The sequence below is a fragment of the Bombus fervidus genome, chromosome 6 (genome assembly GCF_041682495.2).
Source record: "Bombus fervidus isolate BK054 chromosome 6, iyBomFerv1, whole genome shotgun sequence".
Classification (NCBI taxonomy): Eukaryota; Metazoa; Arthropoda; class Insecta; order Hymenoptera; family Apidae; genus Bombus; species Bombus fervidus.
This window is the reverse complement of record NC_091522.1, coordinates 17,670,559-17,689,748: the sequence shown is the minus strand read 5'-3', so window position 1 is coordinate 17,689,748 and position 19,190 is coordinate 17,670,559. Positions and strand designations below refer to the sequence as shown.

Genomic DNA, 19,190 nt, shown 5'->3' with positions numbered 1-19,190 from the left:
ATTTTGAATTACGCCGTTCCTGCGCGGTAGATCCTCGACGTTGCGCAGTCAGCGATCAATAAACGTGCACGGAGGAATGGAAAGCTATCTCGAGCCAGTCATTTTCCTCCTAACATTTTAGGTATAAAAATAAACGCTACGATCGATGTAAATCATTTTTAAACGACGCGAACGAGCTTCTTCGAAAATTCGACGATAAGTACAGATTCTCCGAACTGGAACCCACGAGAGATGTTTTTTTCGAGGCAAGTTTATCGGTGACAAAAACGAAAAAAAACGCGGGGTCGATTGTATCAAACGAACGTGTTTAATTCTCTCGCATTTACATCGGTTCGAGTCTCGAAGGCGTCGACGCGCTTTCATAGCAACCGAACCGAGACAAAGACTCGGCTTCGACGATTATTCAGAAATCATGACTCAAGTCCACGTATGTATGTAGACGCTGTATCTATGTTTGTACAGTTTTTTTCGCAAGTATGCATGCAGCTGCGTGACAGAAAAAACAAGCGTATCGCAGGGCAACCGAGATCATTGTATCGTTTAACTAATGTACCTGACTTATGCATACTTTGACAACTAGTGCATGATATCTGCATCTGCATCTGCATCTGCATCTGCATCTGCATTGCCGACCAATTAAATCGAAGCTCAAGAGGCAAAACCCGTGCGTCGAAACGGAAGATTAGCGATACGCTCGAGTAAAGAAATGTCTTCTTTATTGCCTCGTATCCTTGAATTAATCCTCATAATTTTATCAATCGTAGTCTTCGGGTAAAATTTATGAAACCTGCTGCTCGAAGAGCACCGAAATCTGTTATTCGTCGCGGTATGTATAAAGTACACATTTGGTGTTTGTCAATGTCGATAACTCGAGCAAATTCTGGTAAACGAATTCGATGATTATTTCGATCATTAAGCAACGTTACGTGTGAAGCAGAGACGCGTGCCGTTGCACATTCTCTTGGGGAAATTTTTGATCGTAGGCATATGTATATATCTATATTCTCAAGAGTCTTTCACGGCTGACAGATTCGGTGATAACGCGTTATTAAAGCCAGCTACTCGATGCAATCGAGGCGCAAGAAGAGGCCAATTACACGAGGAAACGTTTCTTCGTTCCTTTTATTGGCATTAAAGAAACATCGGTGAACAGCCATCTTTGTTGGCACTTTACGAGATAACAAGAACAATTAATAGATTAATTGAAATAACGCGAGGCTCGATATATTACGATAATATAAGAAAACCGGCGCGTAAATAAGTACAAGAGAAATAAAAAAGGGGGAAAAAATAGATCGTCCTTTTATCGGGCTAACCGAAGCCGGGCAATTGGCATTTCTTTCGAAATATATCGCGAAATTGTGCGTAAACGAAAGAAGTATGGCGTACGAGGCGCGATTTTTCGCTGACAATGAGAAAACCTTGCGGCCACTAACGCACACACCGACGGCTTTCATTAAAGGAAGGGCACGCAATCTCGGGCTCTTTCGAGTCGTCTGGTACCTCTTGAGATAACGTGACATTACGGTCAGCCGTGCGAGCAGTATGCGCGCGAACGTCGAAGAACGCGCATCTTCGTTCTTCTTTTCTGTCGTTCTTCGCTTCCTCGCTCGTCTGACCATAGGTTCCATCAACGTATTCTTCGTTGCACAGTGATATTCTTTTCATCGTCGTTCGATCGGTTTATAAAAATGCAGCTACGTGCCCGATTGTGATATATCGATCGGTATATCGGTGTCGAACTTGCCAATTATAAATCGTAAGTTTCTAGTCGCACAGTTTATTCCGTTTTTGTCTTTGCGTTCGTTCTTCTCCTCTTGCATCGCGTACCTCGTAATTTCGTTGCAAAGCAACATACGTAATCGTGAACGTTTGTTTTTGATAAAAAGAATGCGGGAAATTGCGTCGAACGAAAGTATGCACGGTGCAAAGAACACCGTTTGACAGCATTCAACATCCACCAGCGCGAAACAGGAAAAGTGAAAGGACTTCATAGACTTCCCGTAGAGGCAATGCGGCAGGTGATGCTGCCATTCGTACGTGTAACCGTAAAATTACGTCCGACGTGCTTTCTTGACCGACAATCGTGCTCTTGGAAAACTTTGCCTCTTACCACAGTCTCGTCGTATATCTGCGCGCACAGAAATCGATCCTAGTCCAGATCCATGGACAAAGGCGTCAAAACTGATCGTCGTTCCTTTATCAATCGACCAACGTAAATGGTGAAACGATACCAGCAAGGTGATCAATTGAATTGCAAGTGGCATATACGCACGGAAAAGTGCAACGATCTACGTGACCGTCGACCCGCTGCATCGATGCTTGCATGACACGACACGTTTCGAATTATCATTTCGCTCTTCCTCGATATATGCCGCGTCCGTCGTCGTTGTCGGGTTCACGGGACGCGAAGCTTGAATTAAAAATAGTTGGGCTTGGTGTAAAAACGCCGACGAAATCTTTGGTATTGCCATAAAACGGCGAGGACGTCTGCGAGACAGATTTTGCGGTGCGTGGTAGATAAAGCGTTGGTCGGAAGGAAGGCGTCATCGTCGTTTCTAACTCGTAAACGGTAGCCGAATTCGTCCAAGTATTTGTACATCGTCATACGTTTTCTTACAGTTAGATACTTTGGAATAGCGATAAGCAAGGCCGTAACGAGATAAGAAATAACGTTGGACTAATCGCGATCTATAACGATCGAGCACTTCCGTAACGACCACGCAAATGACTCAAAAGCTTTTGGATTCCGGTGGTCGTTAACCTAAGCCATTTATCGAAAGATCGGATTTTCTAGAATGACGTGGCTCGCACTGACACGAACGATCGTCCTCACGAGCAACAGTCGCTCGTGCATTCCAACGAATCAACTTTGAAATGTTTGCGGGAGATCTAGCTGGCTCCCACCGAGTCTAACAACACGTGTCCTCGTAGTCTCGCGTTGGAACGTTGGACGCCTAAGTGAATACGACGCGTTTCTTTGTTTCTCGTTTTCACGCGTGACCGTTAAATCAAGCTGGCATAAACAAAGTAATACGGCGGAAATTCGTTCGACGGTTGCATCTGTCCGACGGGCAACAATGTCGGTAACGATGATAGGGACCAATTGGACGGTGACGTAATATATCACAGAAATAACGTTTAAAATTCGAGGAGTGGTCATCGCGACAACGGCGGCTCGTCCGATTACGATTGACATCGGTATTGCGTTTCATCGATTCACGCTGATCGACGCGCTACGAAACTGCCTGGAACCGGCACGATACGTGATTTTCCTGGCCGATCGTTTATTATCGAGAACCTCCGTAAGAGAAACGTTAGACTCGCCGAACCAACTGAGACTTCACAATTACCGGTAACTTGATTCTGGATTCGTCGGACGTAACGCGTTTATCATTTCCCGGTAAGTTCGCGTGGCGGCTCGGAAAGCACCTTATCTTTCCATACCGGGTACTTCGAGATTCGTGGAATCGAGATTAGTCACGAATACATTTTGACAGAGCCGGCTATTTCTAACGCGCCTTGTGGCCGCAGGGGGTGCGACCGATATGAGTATTTTTAGAAAACGATGTTATTAACCCTCTACCGTTTGAGTACGCTTCGATAGGAATACCCTTTCACGTTGCGATATGCATAGATCAATATCGTTCGTTCTTTGATCAACGTCTTTCGAATATACCTATGATATATCATCGATGAATTTCGAGACTCGCGGGATATAAGCGTGAAATTTCGTACAGTGTTATAACCATTTCGTACAAGGTCGATGAAGGAGACGGAAAAGCAAGGCTCTCACGAAAGCAAATATATCGTCTGTTCGCAGAGGCGACATGAATAAAACGGAACTGAACATCGTCTTGAACACCGAGCCAACGAGGACATCCTCGAGTGTAATTCATTCGCACATTCCGGTGCCGAGGATATCGAATGCAATTAAAGCCCAAGAAAGGTGTCCCCCATCCCGCAGGGGGTCCTTCGAAAAGCTGTCGCACAGAGGAGTGTCGGTGGCTGCTCAAAGGGCGTCCTTCGAGAAGCTCGACGCTTCCGTTCAGCAGCAACGATCGAGGAACAATAATTTGTCGAGCTCGAGCATCGAGATGCGCAACTCCGAGACTGAGAAACTTGCTTTCCACGCTACTACTAACTGCAAGACGAACGAGCTGGTCGGTGTCGCGAAATTGAACAGGAGCAATAGCCTGGAGAGCAAGTGGAAGAGCAAATACGAGGAATCGGAGAAGAGGAGGAAATTGTTGCTACAGAAGAGCGAGGCCGGTAATTAATAATTAGTAATAAGTTTCGCGGCGTAATGAGCGTTTGTATGGGCCGCCTAAAGTCGTTAGAGAACTTTATTATGATTCCATTAGTCGTCATTAACGAAGTGACGAAACACGGCTTCTTCTCTCCGCTTGCGAACATCAATTCGATTAAACAGTTGGGATAGGAGGTTGGTAAATATGGAACGGCGCCGGTTGTAGTTACAACTTTCCTTTGTACATCTTTCGGGAACTTTTTTCTTTTTTTTTTTTTTTTCTTTAACACGTGTTTCGTATAGATATTTCTCACTTTTACGCGATCAATTTCTAACAGCAACTTCGTTTCTTCGAATCGATTAATCTGTTATTGCAAGAAAGATCAAGGTGTAATGGACTTACGTAAAATAAGAGCAATGCATGATACGTATAGGGAGAGGGAAGTGGCTGATGCATGGTTGTAGTTCATGGCCAATCATCCGACAATCATACAACTTAAACGTTGTTCGGTCGTGATTCACTCGTGCACGCGAAACGAATTCTATGACGTTTCTTAGTCATTGGCCATACGCGATGAAATTATAGATTAATCGGAATAAAATATCACCTGAGTATCGTGACGTCTGTATCGACGAGTACATTTGCAATTAAACTATTAAAGTTTTAATAAACGTTTTTTATCGCAGCAAGCAAGGAACATGCCGACTTGGAGAAGAAATATCAACAACTACAGAGACAAAATAGCACTTTGCAGTCGCAAGTCCAAGAAAAAGAACAGAGACTTCAAAAGTTGCGAACAGGTAGTCGTTTATACATTCCACGAACCTTTTCCGACGTTCGTTATTTTTATTTAACGAATTCCTTAATTTTCTTACAGTATCCGAAGCGGTATGCAAAGAATACGAACAACTGAAGCATCAATACGAAACTGAGACAGGCGCTATGCATAAAGCCATGCAACAAGCATCGCAGGTAAATCTAAAACAATCCATTTCGTTTTTATAATTGTAGATGCCGTGATACAGAGCTCGTGTATTTTATTCTTCCGTATAATCTTTATTATTACGCTTAATATCGCATAAGAGGAAAAATCTGTTTCCAAGGTTGCAACTGGGCAGGCAATTCTATGCATATATTTATCGTATAAATTAAAATCGTTTTCAGTGGTACAGACAAAATCGCGAACTAAAGAGAAGGTCGCAGATCATCGCTCAAAAATTGCTGCAATCGAATCCGGAAGGCTCTCTAGACCTTGAGATAGCAGACGAAGTTGACTCGAATTTCGAAGATCTTGATCAGTTGAGAGAAACGGTGAAAGGTATAAACAGAGATTAGTAGCTTACAATTTCACCGTTAATTATGCAAGTTACTTATAAGAGCGGGTAATTCGCAGAATTAAGTAAAGAGATAGCGAGACTTCAGACGGAGTTGCATTCCGCGCGTCTTCAAGAGTTTGAAGCTCAAGAACAAGTGACGCATTTGACCACGCAGTTGGACGAGGAGAGAACTCTCAGACGAAAATGTAACTGGAAATATCTGTACGATTCTCCAACGTTCGTGTAATAATATATAATAATGAAATTTTCCAATTAGGTGAAGAGAAGGTGAACGAGATGAAGGTGCAAAAAGAAAACATGGAGAGGGTGACGAAGATGGTTGCGGAGGAGGTGCAGGCGTTGAAAGCTCAATGCGATCGCGAGAGAGAAAACGCGAAGATTATGAAGATAGAGGCCGAAAGGGTAAGATGCCTTTAAAATGGCTGTTTCAAGGCAATCGCGCGTCTTCTGTAGAGGTAGGCTACCGGTATGCATTGCCAAGCTTGGGTACCATGTTCTAGTTTCGGATCTTCGTACTTATAAAGAGAGCGACGTTTTTCTAATTGATTCTTAGCAATGGTTCGATGTCGTTATACTCCGTGGCACTTGTAGGACGATAAAAATGTCCTAGAAGGATCTGGCCACGTAGTGGGAAAGACGATGAACCATCTGGCGTAAGGACCGAGTCGAACGGCTCTCGAGGCAGAAGAATTATGCATAAAAATTGATAACAGACATTCTGTATCGTACTTTTAACAGGTACAAAAGGAAAGAAACGTGCTGGCTCATCAGAGCGCACTCCTAATGGCTGAAGTTGGCGATGACCCTAATGGAAGATTATTAACCGTTCTACAAGAGGTGGAGTCTTTGAAGAGATTATTGGAGGAAGAGCAACAGAACCATGCTTCTCACATACAGATGCTGGAGGAGAAGTTGGAGGAGAAAGAGTCGAACGTCGAGTTCGAAATAGTAGAGGAAAAGTTAAAGCTGGCCGAGTCAGAGTTGGAAGTCGTAACGCAAAGGGCAGAAAGGGCGGAAAAGTCGGTGGAAACTCTGGAAGGAATGGTTCAAACTTTGAAGGCGAAGATCAGTGAGCTGGAAGAAAAGCTTTCCAGGCCACCACCGCCCCCTTTACCTCCACCTCCGCCGCCGCCGATGTTCAACAACGGTGGACAATCGTCGATAAAATTGCTGACGAAAGAAAAAATTAATTCGGAACGAAACGCGGTGACTGACATGGAGAACATGCTTGGAATCACGAAAAAAACACCGACGGTTGCGCAACAGCCTGGTAATTATGTTTTAGATTTTGCAGGTGGTTGAGCAACTGTGCTAATATCGTGCGTTATCTTTATTTTTTAATCGTTCCAGCTATCGACGACATTATCAACCAAATAAAAGGTGGACGTTTCACGTTGAAGCAAACGGATGTAAGTTTATGCAATCGTGGACATTATTTTTCTATACGTAAATTACGTTTCTCAAGTGAAACGATTCGTTGCAGAAACAAAGGGAAGAGGAGAGAAAAAGACGACAGGAAGCGGAAAGCGCGCCGCCCGCTGTCTCGGAAATGTTAAATATTTTGGGTACCATGAGAAGAAGAGCCAAACCGATGAAGCAATCGTTGAAATCAACAGACTCATCGACATAAAAGTAGATGCTGTTGGTAATATGCAAAAAATTTGTACGCCTCAGGCACGAGTTACGTGCCATTGTTCGGACATTAATCGCGACGCGTATTTTTTTAAACAAAGATCTGTTCTACATGAATGTTTATATTATTTATTTAGATGGAAAATAAATTTTCTACCACTAAACGTAGTTGACTATATTGACGGTCCATGAAAGATCTAAATATTCGTGTACATTTAGATATAAAGAGAACGAATAACAGATGGTTAACAGGGCAAGTGACAGGAGACAGTTTGCAGTAAGCAGTACGAAAAGGTGTATTATAAAAAGCTGATTACATGTAAAACATAGTAGTTCGTTGTACAATAGATTGTCAAAGAAACCAACTTTCGAAAGCGCATACCTTCCTTTAGTATACAAAAGGAAGGTGCTTGTTCTTTCTTTTTCTTAGGAATATGAGATGAATTAACGTTAGTCCTTCAAATTGATTAAGGTACTTCACTTTTTATTCTATCGATAATTGATTGTAATCTGAAAGCTTCGAAGAGAAGCACTCTCCTGTAAGGTATCATTTCATCGTCGGACTCGGTCCATGTTCCAGATACAGCGCTGTCTGATTCTTTCTCTACTGAAAATTCAAAACTTATTGTTGCTTCCTGTGCAAAAATTTCTTCCTCTGGATTGCTCCATACAATAACCGGTTCACACGTATTATCTTTCTTTTTACTTTTTGGTCTTTTAACTAGTTCCGGTCTTTTTGTTTTATAGAATTTACAAATTAATATATAATATGAAAAATTGAAGGGCATCTTCTTGTTATTTGCCTTTTTTATATCGGACATTAAATTTTCCAAAAGTGGCACGGATATCTGTGCTGGGATATTAACAAATCTTTCGTTGATCAATAAACCTAATACTTCCGTCTCGTTTTCAAGAAGATTTTTTATCATAGTATCTACTGTGTCGGTTGCATGTTCCTTTGCCATTTGCGTCAGTAATTCTCTGAGTTGTTGTATACAAGGATAATTCTGAAATAAAGCAACTTGCGCATCACCGAATGACTTTTGTACTAATTAAACGACATTATATACAATATATTTACCTGTTTAGGAGATAAATTAATTACTGTAGTAATACCAAACACGTCGTTGACATCGGTATCTTCGTCGTCCGATTCCTCCAAATCCGCCGATTGCTTGACAACCGATCCTACGTAGTTTTCACGGATTATTAAATCTGCCAGACCACCTAAATCAACATGAGCTTTCAAAAACAATTGTTGTAGCAAGGTCTTAATGCCATGATAATCCGGATCCACTGGATATCTTCCTTCAAAGTCTACTTGAATTTCCATTCCCTAAATATAAAAAAGAATTTTATACTTTAACGTTTATTTATATTTAATATTTTGTATTATGACATATTAATTGTGAAATACGAAATTTAAAAAATATACTTAACTCAATTACAGAATACAATTCGAAATAAATTCACATTTTCTTTGATTATAAGTAATTTTTATCACAAATTAAAGATGTCTTGTCATTAACCTTAACCTGCGAGGTCGTGTTATAGACGTGGTACGTCGATCGGGCCGAACATAAACAACACGTGTGAGGGACGTGGTACATCGATAGTACCAAACATCAACAAAACGCTCGAGAGACGTGGTACATCGATGTTATTGATTTATTATTTACTTCAAGATAATAAATCTTTCCTGTTCGATGATCAATCGGTAGCAATTATTTATCGAACATCTTGCAAAATAAAATTAGTTGTACCTTACGCATGCATTTATATATCAAAAGAGATGTGCAATTTGCACAACTTCGAGCGCTCAGCCAAACTGTCAAACGACTTGACGCGAGACCGACCATGTCGTTGCTTATGACACACGCTATTGAAACATAAATCGTAAGACAACACTGTATTTGCTTAACAATGCTTCCATGGAATTGGCACTTTGTTGGTTATGACAGTTATACGAATGATTTTCGCAATTGTTAAAGATTATACGCGTACTTAATTATTACGTTTCATTTTCGATGAATGTCAATTGTCTCAAAGACAGCATTCAAATAAATGTGAATCAACGACCGCGTGCTCGAAAGTAGGGTTAAGACCGACTAATCACATATTATATTGATTTTTTTCACTCAAATTCCTTACCTCTTCTTCCAATGGTTCCTTCTCGTTATTCTCACTACTTGACGAACTTTGATCATCGTCCCTGGAAAGTGGGAAAACTCGTTGGTCACGTTTTTTGGTCGGAGCAGCCATTGTCACGGACTGAGGAGCTGTTCTGCCGTTCTGCTGGACACCACGTGATATTTATATATACCGTAGTATCAACGCAATTGTTTTTAATTTTCAAGAATGCTAAGATTATTCGTTCAAGTACGATATTACTACCTATATTTTTTAATAAAGAAACAACCATAAATATTCCTTTTTATTTTTTAAAAAATATAAGTTAGGTATTCGATTTTTACATAATGGATGTACGTACAATTATTTCAAATATAAAACAGTAAAAATATTTGTTCAGTATCTAGCAAGAATTATGACCGATAACATTACGATATTAATCGCATAAAATAATTGTATCGCATTTAAGTCTTAATTAGTTCAAATTTCAATTACTTCGAACGTTGGTCGACAGATGTCGCCAAATACATACTTTTGTCGTCGCGCGGCTCCAGTGATCAGTCACAGGTCATTTAGCGCGCGAGTATGTTGTATGCGGTGTAGCGTTAATTTTACAAGACATTTTTGCACAAAAAGGAAATGTGTTCGAGGCGAGAAAGAAGGTAAGCGAATTTAACGAACCACGTTATTTATGGCAAAAAGACACGAATTAAGTTAACAAACAAAAAGCAAAGGGATGTGTTTCGTGACTCTATACCGAAGGTCGTAAATTTCGTATCCACCGCTGTGGAAAGTGTCGTCATTCGTCATGCGCTTGAAACGTACCGCGCAAGCGAACTGTTTTTTTAAACAAAAACTTTGCTATTTAGCTACTCGTTAGCCCGAAACGTAATCATTAGAAAGGATAATGTGCGTAACGCTACTTGAGAAAGTTAGCTTGGATTCGGTACTCGTTCGATAGGTTTCGATATAACGGGAGGGAAAAATTTGAACTTGGAATCACATACTCGTGTGCAGTGAGGCGAAGACGCGTCCGTTGTCGGCACTGCAAGCCAAAATTCGATTAAAGTTCTCGCGCATGGGCCGAAGGAAATCCTGTTTTCTCAAATTTCCCGGAGTCTGTCAGGTGGCACCACGGCGTTCACCGGTCCGGGTACATCGCATCGAACAATACGGAGCAGTGCGATCGCTTTTTTAGGTTATAAAAACACGTAGCCTTATAACGTATATCCCCGAGTTATAGAGTAAAATATTCGCGGAAAAAGCAGAGCCGACGGTGGCCCTCTTTTGTCGTGCTCCCCCGTGAATATTTCGTGAGTGCTTTGAGCTGTGGCGGGCGGTGAGATGGCTGTCTCTCTTTCTCTCTTCTAGTACCTGTATTTCTATATATCTATCTCTGTTTCTTTCTCTTTATCTGGTGTTTTTATAGATGTTCGGCTGAATAGATGTTCTCGAACAGTGTACCACGTACATCCCCCCCTTCGCGATTGTACCTCGTGATACGCATACAACGTGTATATATCGTGTATCGATGTACACAATGCTCCCGATGCATCAAGGATTAGTTCGATTATCAGCTACGTAACCGGAAGTAAATAGTTTCAGCGAACTTTTACGCGACCCGAAGCAACTACGAACCTTGTCTTACACTCCATCTTAACGTCTAATGTTTCTTTTTATGTTTTCTATTGATTTTTATTCGTAACGAAATAACATCTTTTTTTTTTTTTTTAAATAACGAATATAACATCGATTAGCTGGCTTTTCGTAAAAAGAAAGATAAAATAAGGAAGAACGAGTAATTTAATAATTGATTTTAATATTTGGTTAAGAATTTGCTACAAATAGTTGATCGCATCTCGGAACAACGACATATGTTTCGGGTAATCTTTTCACGACTATGTTCAACGTAAGCTATAGGTTTTAAAGGCAGTAAATAACATTTTTACTATCCGTAGAAGATGCGTAGAGTAAAAAATCTCCTAACTAAGGAAAACGTCAGCCTTTCCTTCTCTCGTAAGTCTCGTTGAAACTATTTAATAAGCTGAAATTGAGCTAGTCCTGGCCACCGAGCCACTCTCTATATATACATACGTGTACACGACTGCAATGTTTTTCATTTTTTGGCTGCTCGGTGTCTTTTCTTTAGCGCTGTTCCATAGCATATAGCTGTCTCACCTGCCTTGATCTGTACCACCTGTGCGTTTCGTTTTTATCCTATGCTTCCTCTCGCGAGATGCGTCCCAACGGAAGTTTCTCGACCAGCGGAAACCGCGTCGCTCCTTTACATTTTCCTGATCAAGTCGAGTCGTTTCATCGTGTCGTTACACGATGAGATACGAGACGATAGAAAGACCGTATCGAAAGTGAACTGTTCCAGGTATACGCGCGATGTGGACGCGAGATCTCGTTGAACGGAGGCGATCGAACGCGATTGCCGATTAATTGCGCCGTCCCTCCCCTGTTCTCTAATTCGATAGCCTACTACCGATAACACGCAAACCACCGTGGCTCGTTTGATCGCGGACACAAGAGAAAGCGAGCACGCGTTTCACGGTTAACAGGCACAGGCCATGGATGATGTTATAATTTTGGATCTCGTTAGCTTCGGGGGATTTGGTTTATTGATTTCTCCACGCCGTTTTCTTCTAGACGGCCTTCGAGGTGACGCGTCTGTCCAACTTTGTCCTCGTTCAAACGTTTGTTACGAGACGGGCGTTCTCGTTCGCTGGAAATTTCAAAGACGCGGTATTAATCGGCGAATTTGGGAAAATTCGCATAACACCACGAGATCCGTAAGAGTCACGGTAGGATCCTTATTACGCGGTAAACACGTTCGTGCCGTGTTATACGAATTCCTCGAACGCTTCCTTAAGCGTAATTTCCGTATTTCGCTTTCGCTATTTTGCAAATTATCTTCGAGATCGAGTTGTACGAGTACCGCGTTATACGGAGTCCTACCGTAATCGTTTATTGATTTTATGCGATTTGGAATTTCGCGTTGCCCTAGACCGTTCCACGCTATTGCGCTCTGTTTGTCGCGCCAGTCTGTACAACGCAATTTTGGATGTTTTCGTTTAAACATGCATATTTCAGCACGATACACACGTAGATGGTGTTTTTATTCGTCGAAACGTTTATTGTATCCCTCTTAATATGGCAATAATAATAATAATTATTATTATTATCGAACGAATAGAGAGGATCAGGTATCGGCGTCGAGAGCAAAGCGATCGAGTCTGTTAAACGTATGGAGTAGTTGGTACGATTTGGACGCAAGGCGTTCCTCTTTTTTCGCCGGTGGTGGGAATTGCAGAGCGAAACGAACGAAATTAAGCCATATGGTTATATCGCAGGGGTGTGCTCGGCCCGATGAGCGGCGCAACTGGTTGATTTATCGGTGCTTTCGCGTAGCGAAAACTAGCAAGAAGGCCGAATTGAATTACGCTGCGTGCACAAATTGCTTTATTCAAATGCAATTTAAGGGTCGCGCGTCTTTCGCAGACTGCAAAGGAGAGTTTAAAGAGGCTGTTGCGTTAGGTATCGTTCTCACATACCGTATATCGTCCTATTTATCGATCTGTTCGTATATTTTTCCCCTCGATTTTTTCAACAACCATCTTCGACAATAATTTTCGATCGGTCGAATTATTTCTCTGATTCTACAACGAAGTAACGCGAACTGGAATCCTGAATCGAAAAAGAAATCACGATCGAACCACGTTTTACGTAACGCGCGACGTAAATTTGCAGAAAACGAGGCTGGGTTAATCAACTTTGGTCGACGCTACGTCAAAGCGTTTGAGGGGTCCTTTCCTGCTTGACCTTTCGAAACGGCAACGTAGGTGGACATTAACATCGTATCTTGGCTCGACGTATTCCCGACGTCGACGCTTCTTCCTGCTCCTCTTCTTCCCCTTTCGATGGCAAGAACGCTCGAAGCTGATTACATTGCAGCGCGTCGAAAGTTGAGAAAACGTCGGAATATCGGACGCGCCTGGGTCAAGCTTCTTCTTCCTATCGAACGGAATTTTGCTGCCATTGGAACAAGCTGTTCTTCGAGGGGATACGTATAAATTCTATCGAACGTTTTCCATCGTTGTCTCGGGTTGCGCGAATCGCCAGAGATTTATCATCCTCGTTTCTGATCCTTGGCCGAAGCCAAATGGTTAAGAAACCAGCTCGTTTTCCTCGTGAAACAATTGCGACGGTTCTCTTTCCAAATTTGGTCGTTCCAAACTGTTCGAAGATTCGCGCGATAATTACGATTCGCTCGCGACGCGAAACTCTGGTAAATTCTTTTAATTTTATTCTATTTGTACGCCGTTTCGCTTTGGACGATCCCGAAGAAAGCAAAGCGGCCAAAGCAAATAGTATCTTTGACTTTGAACGCGCGCACGATATCATTGAGAATATCAAGCCAACCAAAATACCTTCGGTTACGCTTCTATACTCCCTATAGGGAAGATTCGCATGATAAAAGCTTCTTAGAGTAACTAAGATTCTTAGGATTCAACGGGAAATGAAAGATGCCGCGTCTCGAATATCGTGCAACTTTTCTCCGAATCTCGCTGACAACTACTTAGCCATATTATTCACTCACATCATCGTGGAAAGTTTGTTTATTCGTGGCGGCGCTGATTATTCGAGTAACGATTCAGCGCAGCCATTGAAAGTCATCCGGAATAATCGTCTATCCGCGATGGATAAAGACGGTTGTCCTTTTGTTTCTTAAATTTCTCGTTCGCGAAAAGAATAACGAAGAATATAGCGTATAGAAGAGGATAGCGGATGATTAATCGTATGTTAGAGTTCCGCTTTATCCGGTTTCTAAAGCTTTCGCGGCGGATTGCTAATATTATGTTACGTCGGTTGGCGTGGTGACGTGGCAGGATCTTTATCCGCTCCGGTCCGGTTTTTCCGGTTTCACCCTCGCGGCTTAAACGTCGTTTCCGGTTGCATCGTTGGCAGTCGGTTCGACCGGCGTTCGAATTTAAGTCGACTCGGTGCATTATTATTCATGAAGCGTTGCCAGTGAGCGCGAGTAAGAAGAGTAAACACGAACGTTTCGAATGTATTTCCGGGTGCGATAAGAAAAGAAGAATAGAAGAGAATAGAAGAGAATAGAAGAGAAGAGAGCCACGGTGATATTTACGATGAAAATTACGACGGCATCGTGTTGCAGGATCGCTGGTCGTTATATCGGAGCCGCGACGAAAATCGTTAATCAAACTGTTCTCGAAATGGAACGACCGGGTCTAATAACTCGCTCGCAAGACAGAATAGGCTGCACGGTGAATGGAAGTAAGGCGTCGTATTACGGCAATGTTCCGAAAGAGAAATCTTCCTTATAACGTTGGATTGTTATGCGAGGAAGGCTCGAGCTGTATAATGCCATTGTATCGTCAGGATAATAGGGCTATTAAATTTGCTATGTGAATATCGTCGAACGATAAAAATATCCGTGATCGCTTATTAAAGTTCTCTCGGTTCTCGTTCGTTCGGCCTATGCTATATGCTCGTTCGCGTATCGTCGAAGGAATTCTTCCTTGCAAATGTTCGCCCATAGGAAAAGGAACGAAACGGAAAGAGAAAAAGATTTCTAGCGAACCGTTAACAAGACGGAAAGACAAGGTTACTTGTTGGACAAAGTCGATCGTTAGGATTATTCCGGCAAGCGAAGAGCGTCCATGGTCGTGTTCGAACGACGACGAAAGAGTATAGCAGGACCATTGCTGATACACCGGAACTAATTTGATAGCGTTTTGGGTCAGCCAGGGTCGTACGGGAAAGGAAAGAGCCCCTGAAGGTTGCGTCCTACTTCCAACGTCGTGATGCTTGGGTGGGAGTGCAACAGAAAGCAACGGGTAGGATAAGGACTGGGTGGATCTAGGGGTGGGAGAGGGAAAAAACTCTACCGCGAGAGAAAACCGAATCAATAAACCTACGATCTCGCCTCCAGCCTGCTGCCTCCTGCCTTGCACCTACTTATGTAACTAGGCGAGCAGTTACGACCCTTCGAACTGCATGCTTGCATTAATGGGCCGACCAAGTACTGCGAATTACCTTGCCGTTCGGATAATTAATTAGCCACAGCGATCTTTTCACTTTGGACGTTGATGCGACGATAAATAACCGTACGATTCTCGCCTCTCTATCATCGTTATTTCTATATCTCTATATGTTTCTTCCGCTTCTTCGTAACTAACGTTCGTAACGTTCGACGTTTCGAAGCCGCTCGCAGAGGAATTTTTATTTTCGTAGAAAGATACATTTCGATTTTCAGCTTTTCGGGAATTTTGTACAAAATTTTACATAGAATCGAGATAGATTCAACCAAGGTATAAAGTTTCGCGATCAAAGTAGGCGGATTTAAGCCAACGATCGATCTCGTATCGTTCCCTCTAACGTTAAACGGGGGTGCGTTTAGCCTGTGGCTGCGATCGAATTATATGTTTGACGAGTGACAATTAGGGGAATGTATCTTTAGAAAAGTAGATTTTATCGTGGCAATGATCGAACACGGATAATTGTGTTCCTTGGTGCGCAAGACGACGGTCGGAACATTCGGAATTTATTGGAAAATTCGATCGACGCTATTCGACACCGACGTGACTTCATTTTCTGGCCAACAGTTGACAGAGTATAATTCTCGCGGAGAGATAGACACCGTGGCAATTGTTACTCGTCTTTGTTTCTCCAGACATTGTTCTCTCATTACGACAGGATGTCACGAGGTTTCAATTTCCGCGGTACATTTAAATCCTTCTACTTCTCCCGATAGCTTGTTAGCTTTAGTTCTCGCCCGCGGCTCTAGCAATTACCCGACCGGTTCGAATTATTTTCTAACGATAAGACAAATCCGTAATAAATACCTAACGGGGATCGTTTTAAACCGTGTCAATTAGCATAGCGCGACGATAAATTTTTTTTTTTTTTCAAATAAAGAGAGAACGACTATGAAAAGAGACGTACGATGATTAAAAGAAATTCGTTTCTATGGTGCACCTATCGTACTTACTTTTGCTTTATTTTATTTTTTATTTTTAATAACAGGGGTTCGTTCGAACGAGTCCCTGGTTTTGCAAAATTGTCCGGACATCTTAATTGCGAGAAGAACGCGCTCATTTATGATAAACTGAGAGAAAAGAAAAGGGAACGGAATACAAGGCCGTGGCACAATGCTGTCTGCCTTGAATTTTGATTGGAATGCCCATTGTCTTCCATTTAATTATCTGTTTAATGCTGACCGTCACCTCTTCCGCTCGTCCTTCGTACGTACATGTTCCGTTTGCGTGTCCTACGTATGTACGAATTCGCGTTTGCCGATATAATTAATGACTCGCAATTAACACGAACGAATAGAATCGACGGGAATCGGCCGTTAACGGGGATAACGAAAAATCGTGAAAAAATATTTGGTGTTAGAATTTAATCTTAAAGTTAAGATTAATAATCTTATTTGGAAGACAGAATGTTTATGTTAAAATAATATTCGGTGATATTTATTAAACAGAACTATAGAACCTGACTAGTTACTCTCTTAAATATTTTGAGCCCCACTCTCTATACAATAACGAGTACGACCTGTGTAAGTGTCCTGTTCGAACGCCTGTGTGGGTGTCTGTGTAGGAGTATTTGCGCCTATGCGTGAAATATCGTCGTATTCCAACGTTTGGAAAATACAAAATTTGCCGCACGAGTATTTCGACGTTGAAAGATCGTTTCTTGTTTTAATTAGGAGAAACTAGTATGTACACGCGCATATGCAAAGAGACGCAGATACGAGATAGCGATCTCTTGGAAAAAGAATTTCTTTTGAAGAAAATTTGCACGTTTGACGGGGGCCATCGAAGATTCGAAAGAGCCTGTACCTATTTTACTTTCGTTTTCGACGAGATAAAATATTTGGTCAGTTACATTGTCTACGGTCTGTTACACAAATACAGTGGTCACGTGGCACACGGCGAGCTTCAAACGTTGTTTGCGAAGGGAAGATATTAAACTTCCAACATGATGCACGGCCTCGGACTCGGAGCGTAACTCCGGAAAGGAACTCGGGAAAGGAATGCGGGTATCGAGTTTCAGCTCCTTTGTGTACAAAGAAACCCTTCGACAACTTCGTTTCAAGCGTTTCGTTACTTATTGCTCGAATAATTTAAGGCAGTAACGAATCTTCATCCGTTGCTCGCGCGCTTCATTTTCCAAACTCTTCGTTCACCCGTTAAATTTCCATCGTACCGTAAGCGACTATATAGTCGCCATCCCTCGAAAGAAAGGCGCCCTTCTCGTTGCGGATCGCGACCGATTTCGCGTCTCCATAGAGCTCCACCGACATAAAAGCCGCCTCATTTCCTCCCGCAACGAGAGAAAGAAAAAAGAAAAAAAAAAAGAAGAAACAAAGAATGAAAAACGAAGTAAAATATCATTTTCGAATCGTTCTTTCGCGCGAGCGGTTCGGAAATCGCGCGGCGATACTCCAGATATACGTATACGCGAGGTTTGGCGGTGGTCGTCGACGCGATCGAAGGGAGCGAGAGGAAAAAAGGACCGAGGCAGAAGTAAATAAGACAAAGGTTGGAGAAGGGACGGTAGACCGATGGAGGGATGGAAGGCAGCCAAGGGATGGTACGTGGTTGCGTGTGTGCGACGATGGGCGACAGAGAGAGCTTTTCAAGGAAGCGACGTGTGTGCGAGAAACGCGAAAGCTCGTGTGCCGGCTGACTACGGACAAAAGCGTGGCTCCAGCTTTTTTTTTAATTGTGTCTCTCTTACACCTGCTCTCGTTCAACCTCCCCGCCTTGGCTGGCGACACCTTCCACGTGGCCCCATTATCTCTTCTTCTTTCTCTTCTTCTCGTCCATCCTGAATCGGCTCGGTTTTATCGGAGTATCGCTCGACTTACCCCCAAGGACGCGCGGCCGTATCGTCGTCCACGAAACCAGGCTGGTTTTACGGATTCTCGATCGGGAAAAGAACTCCCCGTCGTCGTCGGTTCGGAGAGGGGTGGACGATGACGCGTGAATCGGAGAGATAGAATTTTATTTTCCATAGGCGCCGCGCTATTTATGCCTCGTACGCCTGGAAACGGGCCTCGATACCGTGATATATTCGCGCGTGAGTGGCCGAAAGCCTGTGGTGAATTTGCCGGTGACGCGGCGTCGTACCGCGTGTCCTTCGATTTTCATCCCTATCGTTCCGTTATCGCGACCACCGCTCTTCGAGACAACGACTTTCGCCGGTTTATCTTACCCCCCGAGAATTTTCCCACCTTTCCTCTTCATTTCCATACACTGGCTGTTGCAAGCTTGGAAAAACCATCGCTGCAGAAATTATTCTTTTTCTATCTCTTGCGGAGGAACGTCGAGGAACTTTCGACTAGCCTCGATTCGCGCGTTGCTGTTCGCGTAGAACTATCGAAAGTCTAGGACCGGGAAAACGTTCCAGCCTCGTCAGGAGTTCTTCGACGAGGACAAGCGTATTCTTGAGAGGAATGTCGCGGCTCGAACGAGTAATTTGAAATTCAGCTTCGTCCTTTCTTACGTCGCACGAACGAGTTTGCTTCCTCTCTCGGGGCGAAGCAAAGTCACGCAAACGAGTTTAGAACGAGAAGAAAGGAGGAAAAATAGGGAGTAGATGCGTTATTATGTTTCTTCGGAACCGATACAGACAACGGCGAGACGATGATACGATTTCCCCTTGACGGGAACGAATTTACGAAACGTTGCTTGGTCGGTTGTGGGAATCGAGAGGCTGCTTATTTATCGATGCACGATCGGTCCTGCGACAATTTCCCGCGCAAAAGTTGTCGCGATTCCATTATGATGATATTATACGGAGA

At 42.8% G+C, this 19,190-nt stretch overlaps 3 protein-coding genes across 4 annotated transcripts in view; 2 read left to right on the top strand and 1 right to left on the bottom strand.

Annotated features, from left to right (window-relative positions):
* Positions 1 to 1,519: 1,519 nt before the first annotated feature.
* Positions 1,520 to 7,383, top strand: LOC139987886 (uncharacterized). The gene is made up of 10 exons (XM_072004664.1): positions 1,520 to 1,759; positions 3,824 to 4,272; positions 4,937 to 5,050; positions 5,128 to 5,222; positions 5,415 to 5,568; positions 5,644 to 5,772; positions 5,844 to 5,989; positions 6,326 to 6,857; positions 6,938 to 6,996; positions 7,071 to 7,383. The coding sequence occupies exons 2-10, from the start codon at positions 3,831 to 3,833 to the stop codon at positions 7,215 to 7,217; spliced, it is 1,818 nt and encodes a 605-aa protein (XP_071860765.1). The 5' UTR covers positions 1,520 to 1,759; positions 3,824 to 3,830; the 3' UTR covers positions 7,218 to 7,383.
* A 107-nt stretch (positions 7,384 to 7,490) lies between these two features.
* On the bottom strand, positions 7,491 to 9,530 carry LOC139987896 (protein BCCIP homolog). The gene is made up of 3 exons (XM_072004689.1): positions 9,371 to 9,530; positions 8,301 to 8,555; positions 7,491 to 8,226 (listed from the first exon to the last, which is right to left on the bottom strand). Exons 1-3 carry the CDS (start codon positions 9,479 to 9,481, stop codon positions 7,687 to 7,689), a joined length of 906 nt encoding a protein of 301 aa, XP_071860790.1. The 5' UTR covers positions 9,482 to 9,530; the 3' UTR covers positions 7,491 to 7,686.
* A 381-nt stretch (positions 9,531 to 9,911) lies between these two features.
* The window catches only part of LOC139987885 (protein Skeletor, isoforms B/C), a 55,457-nt gene continuing 46,178 nt past the window's right edge, over positions 9,912 to 19,190 (top strand). Inside the window, exon 1 of one of the 2 annotated variants that reach the window (XM_072004659.1) lies at positions 9,912 to 10,011. The gene's annotated coding sequence lies outside the window, so the exon portion shown is untranslated. Of the gene's footprint in view, positions 10,012 to 10,526; positions 10,548 to 19,190 lie in introns of those variants that run through there. The other variant, XM_072004662.1, reaches the window with a different exon arrangement.